Below are 6,000 nucleotides of genomic sequence, written 5' to 3' on the forward strand. Positions count from 1 at the left end.
TTCAACAACAATCCCATGATCCTAATCTCAGTTTGTCCAATTTGTGAATCAACATTCCTCCACTTCAAGTTTCCTCTTTCCACTCCCCCTCCCATCATCACCTCCTCAAAGCTTCAGACCCTCCCTTTCTGCAACCCTTCTCACTTCACACTCACATGCTTCCCCCTCACCCAAATACTCAAACCGTCCCCCTCACACTGCCCCCACAAAGACTCCCCCACTCTGTCTGGCACTTTCACAATGCCTCCTCCCCCGTCCCGACCTCTGTGGACTACAAACACCTGAGGTTTCCACTCCAACCTGGCAGATCTCTCAATACAGACCGCTGCCGATAAACCCGACATCTCTGTTCAACAGAATCCTTACTCCCACAGCACAGAATCCTTCCTTCCCCCTGTGTAGCACTCCACACCGCAACACTTGAGACATACACACACCCAACCCCCATTTCGCTCCTCCCATTCTTTACATAATTTTTGAATGGCCCCCAACTCTCTTCCTCACACGTGGTGATTTCAATCAATTGTCACCATACAAATTGTCTGTGTGTTGGTACCTCTCTCACCTGCCATGGCACTTCAGCAAAGGACTTCTGTAATCCAAGGGACTGACTCCATCAATGAACTTTCCTACCCAGATTACTCTCAATGACAAATCCTTCATTCTGGACTGGATGATGACAAACCACCCTACAAATGTCTCCTGCTCTTCCTTTGTTCCAATTGGTTCATCTGATCATATGCTTGTGAGAATCAACATCTCTCTAACAATTATCAGAGAACTGCCTCAGCACCAGTGAGTCTGGTTGTTCACACGGGCAGATTGGCAAGGATCTCTCTTCAGGACCGGTTTCTCATATCTACTGCCCTTCGTATCAACTCAGGCTGCAAATTCTTCCACAGAAACCTGCGCTCTCTTATGCACAGATGCATCCCATCTCGTCTTCAGATATCCTACCCTTCTTCATGGCCATGGTACACTGAATCCTGTGGTGAGGCAGTTGCTCGGAAACAACTTGCCTTCTCTCCCTGGAAAGCAAACCCAATCAAAGGAAATGTCATTCCACAAAGCCCACACCAAGTGTGTCCACTCTCAGGAGAGGCAGAAAACAACATCTGTAGAACCTCAATAATGAACTTTCGACCTTATCTCCCTCCTCTAAAACCTGGTGGCCCCTTGTTAAATCTGTCTCTGGAATATGCTCGCCTTCTATCGCTTCCCTCACTTCAAATGGCACCACAGCTCACTCTACTCGTGAGAAGGGTGAATGCCTCAATTATGTGTTTACTTCTAAATCTTGTGTGCAGAACCCCTCGTTCTCTGCACCCACCCTACACAGTTGCAACCAACTGTGTAGGGACTCTGTCTTTTGCACCTGAGATGGTGGAGAGGATCCTGGCAAACCTCATCTCTGGTGATGAGTTATTCTAACAAGCTTGAAATGGTATGTGTTGATCTGGATTGTGATGGATGAATACCAAATTTAGTTGTGTGGCTTGGTTTGGCCTCTGGTGTTTGGTTGGTGATGGGCATACCAGGCCTCGACTTTGGTGGTGAAGTCCCCTCTGATTCGGTAGTTGTGGTGAGTATTGGTTGCTACAGTAGGGGATGTGTCTGGTCATATGTAATCGTTTATGATGTTCTGGTGTTCTTGGTTACTCGTTTCAATTTCGAAAGTTCGAAGTTTGAGCGTATTGTCTGGTGGTAGAAGTGTATTTGTTTGAGTGACAACTGTGTATCTAATTGACTTGTGTATGTATGTGACGAGGTTTCTCTTTCTGTCATCCTGTCATTTCTGTCTGTGCATATGGGTGTATAAGTCGGAAATGGTCAGTGTTTTGTTTTTCTCATGTAAATTGGTTTCTTGTATGACGGCTATGTGAATGTTGTTTGTTTGTGAGTTGAATAGCTTTGCTGATGAGCAGTCTGTGTTGTATTGGAGAATATTAAGGTTATGTATGCATTTTGGGGGTTTAGGTGGTTGGTTGTGTAACATGCGTGCAGGTGGTGCCGGTGTATGGGGTGGAAGTGATGAGCGTAGTGGTAATGCGTTTGGGACTTGTGTAGGTGCGTCATCGTTTGGGTCCGAGTTTGGATTCAGCCGTAGGGTAATACATGTGTGTAGTCTGATAGTTTACTGGAGAGTGGTACAGGCCAGATGGAACCATTCACCACACCTTGTGCAGAGGTCGGAACTCCCTGGTTAGTTTCTATGTCTTCGGCTGGAAGGAGGAGAAAGGGGATGGACTGCCGGAGGAAGGTCACTCCCCAAAGACAAAAAACAACAACATTTTTTTTGTCGATATTATGTGATAAATGTGCGAGTATGACCTCTGGTGATTTGATAGTTTGTGTGCAAGGGGTCTTGCGGAAGATGAGAGGGAGAGGGCTGATCCATGAAGACCGATCGGTGCTCTGACCTTTGGCAGATCAATCTGGGCAGCAATGAAGAATAGGGGGAATATTTGGCTCCTGTCTTGCGTTGGGGATACACCCATCACTAAGTGGCATCCCCGAAATTTACCATAGTTGTTGCTGTTGTTTGTGTACTCCATATGTGTACTTTTATGTTGTTTCGACAAATATTCCTGTACTTATTTTGTGTTGTCTATCCGTGTCCTTTTGAAGAGTTCCTGCTGTAATATAATAATAAATATTCCCAATTGAACCACCACATTAGGCTCATTCTTGCTTCTTCTTCTTCAATGACGGAAATATGGGCTTTTACATTTACAATGGGAACCTTTAAGATTAAACAGACATGAATTTTTGGTCCAAGTAAATTAATTACAGTATTAGCTCTCCATCGATAACATTTCTTTATTTTACACACACACACACACACACACACACACACACACACACACACACACACACACACACACACACACACACACACACACACACACACACACACACACACACACACACACACACACACACACACACACACACACACACACACACACACATCTTTTTAAAAACCATCCCTGGGAATATTATGCCCGGTGACGATCCTCTAAAGAGCGATTGAAGCAAAACCTTTCAGAACTAGAAGGCACTCGGTAGAGAGCATACCTCCACCAGGTAGACAGCATACCTCCACCAGGCTGAACAATTTACGTTTTCTATCCGCCGATAGGCCGGATCTGGATTCGGATCTGAACCAAAAGCAAATCGGCTTGTTCTTGTCACTTACCCAACTCATCCACAAAGTAGTGTAGTTCGTGCACACAGCTTTTTGAGATATCGTGCTACATATCGTTTTGGCCTTATCACTCAATGGTGAATAATCAATTAAAATAATTTTTAAAATTCTGTGATCCGGATCGATTTGAATCTTCACGAAAATCAAATCGATTCGTCCTCGTCACATAACCAACCTATCCACCACGTTTCGTCTGAATATGTCCACAACCTTTTGAGATATCTTGTTCACAGACAGACAGACACGGGTGAAAACATAACCTCCATCGACCTTTAGTGGTGGAGGTAAATAAGAAAACTTCACAAATTGGTTCATGAATCATGACCCACTACTGAAACGGAGGCGGATACTTCAAGGCCTGGAAGGGCTCTATTCCACCTTCTGAAACGCACATATGGAGATGACACACACACACACACACACACACACACACACACACACACACACACACACACACACACACACACACACACACACACACACACACACACACACACACACACACACACACACACACACACACACACACACACACACACACACACACACACACACACACACACACAAAGATAAAGTCTGCATGCACTTTATTGAGACACCCTGTATTAAGTGTATTTACTCGAAGATAGTGAAACAAATCCAAAACACAGAATATGACACGTGGGATCGGGTAGGTGGGCTTGGGGAGAAGTAGAGTCTGTGTGGGGTTGGGGTGTGGGAGAGGGGTGTGTATCAACCACCATAGATGAGGGAGGAGGTTGAAAAGGTCCAACAACGAGGTCCATAGAGGTGATACAAGGCGTTGCCTTTCAGATGTCATGCTGAGGTCACCGAGCTGTTTGAAAGGAAAGCCATCTGTTGTGACCTGACACCATGTGCTGTGCGTTTCATCAATAAACGTAATTTGGATAATGATGTGTGTGTGTGTGTGTGTGTGTGTGTGTGTGTGTGTGTGTGTGTGTGTGTGTGTGTGTGTGTGTGTGTATATATATATATATATATATATTCCCCCTAATAGTGGAAAACTATGTGCGAGTTTTCGCATCAGCAATACATATATATATATCTATCTATAATTCCAGTAATCTCTGTGTGTGTGTCTGTATGCGACCGCTGTTTCTCGACAACTACCGGTCCGATATACTTGAAACTTGCCAGGTATATTGCTGGGGACCCGAGGATGTGCCTTTTCAAGGTTTCATATTAATCGGACAAGTAGTTAGCGAGCTATGTCCAAAAAACGATTCAACCAATCAGAGAGCAGCGAGCTATCACGTGTGCCGAACGTGGCGAACAGACTCTGCCTCGGACGGCACATTTGAGAGCGTATTCATTTATTTCACGTTGGCAAACTATGTTGGCGTTAAACTATGTTTTAAAACTAATTAAAACTAATTTGCGATTCTTTCGCTTTCCTGCGCGTTTGTGCACGCTATGGCGATTTCTTTACCAAACTCCGCAAGCCGTTCGCTTTGGACCAAACCATTTCATGTAAATAGAGGGGGGGGATTGTCACCGTACTCGCAAGCCGTTCGCTTTGGACCAAACCATTTCATGTAAATAGAGGGGGGGGATTGTCACCGTACTCGCAAGCCGTTCGCTTTGGACCAAACCATTTCATGTAAATAGAGGGGGGGGGGGGGGATATTTTTAGATATATATATAGTACGGGCATGCCCTAGTATATACAAATCGTCTATTACCATCCAGTCTTTAATAATCACACTTTATTTTAATCACATACTCACTCACAGTATGAAGAGAACTTGCATATCCGGTCACTGAATTCAACCACCAAGCGTGTGTGTGTTTGTGTGTGTGTGTGTGCGCGCGTTTGTGTGTGCGCGTGTATGTGTGTGATTTTAATCACAATCACATCACATAATCACCCCCCCCCCCCCCCGCTTTTCGCCCCCCCAAATGACGTCAGTAAACACCCGTCCGTACCGCCCACGGCCGCGACGTTATAGTTTGTTCGTTAGAGGACGGAACATTATTTAAATCGGCGCGAAATATAAAAACCCACAGGTAACGGTTTATGAAACTGTATGCGGCAAGTGGACAGTGCGCATCGCTTCCTGATTTGTTGGAAGGTGAGGAGTAGCCTAGCTACCTGTTTTATACTGACTGACTGACTGACACCGGTGTGCGCAAGCGACCATGCACGATCCTCCTCCATGAGGTACTTTTACGATCGAGCCGCCAAAACGTGATTCGTTTGCACGATACCTCAGCGTACCTTGCGCGTCTCCCCCGCTCGTCAGTACGGCGATGGCTTTCCCGGCTCCGGCCAGCTTCCGCTCAATCTGCAGTCTCTGTGCCTGCGCCATGCCGTCTCCGTTTGTCCCTCTGTCACGTCCGCAATGGAATCTCAAACGTGCACGTGCACCTCAAGGCGCAATGACCACTGCGAGTGCGGTATTGTACGTGTAGGAAACCACGCCCACCTTGTGCGTCAGTTCGCTACGAATTGACATCATGAAAACATTTTAGAACTCACTGCCGCCATGATACTTGTGAGTTTCGTCGTATATTGTGCATTAGGCTCGCAAAAATGTTTTTGTTATTTAGGAATAAGCTGAAAAGTACATTTTTCTTCGACCTTGAATGCAATGACGTCACGCCCCGCCATGACGTCACGCGCCGCGCGCACGTCATCACGTCGCGTGTGTGGAAATTTTGTTTTGGAGAATAAAATGTTCAGTTAATGAATTGGAATGTGACAGAAACATTATGGAGAAATTAGCTTTTAACGGTATCTGTTTTATTTTTGCTGTAACTATGTTATACCT

General features: G+C 45.4%; 1 protein-coding gene across 3 annotated transcripts in view; it reads right to left on the bottom strand.

The window, feature by feature from the left end:
- LOC137431613 (ATP-dependent 6-phosphofructokinase, platelet type) overlaps positions 1–5,665 on the bottom strand; it is a 97,401-nt gene extending 91,736 nt beyond the window's left edge. For all 3 annotated transcript variants that reach the window (XM_078782065.1, XM_078782066.1, XM_078782064.1), the window contains exon 1: positions 5,448–5,665. In XM_078782065.1, coding sequence (XP_078638191.1) covers positions 5,448–5,538 — 91 coding nt within the window. In that variant the 5' untranslated portion in view covers positions 5,539–5,665. The remainder of the gene's footprint in view (positions 1–5,447) is intronic.
- Between the last annotated feature and the right edge of the window lie 335 nt (positions 5,666–6,000).

This window comes from Myxine glutinosa, chromosome 7 (assembly GCF_964187855.1).
Source record: "Myxine glutinosa chromosome 7, kmMyxGlut1.1, whole genome shotgun sequence".
In the NCBI taxonomy this organism is placed as follows: domain Eukaryota; kingdom Metazoa; phylum Chordata; class Myxini; order Myxiniformes; family Myxinidae; genus Myxine; species Myxine glutinosa.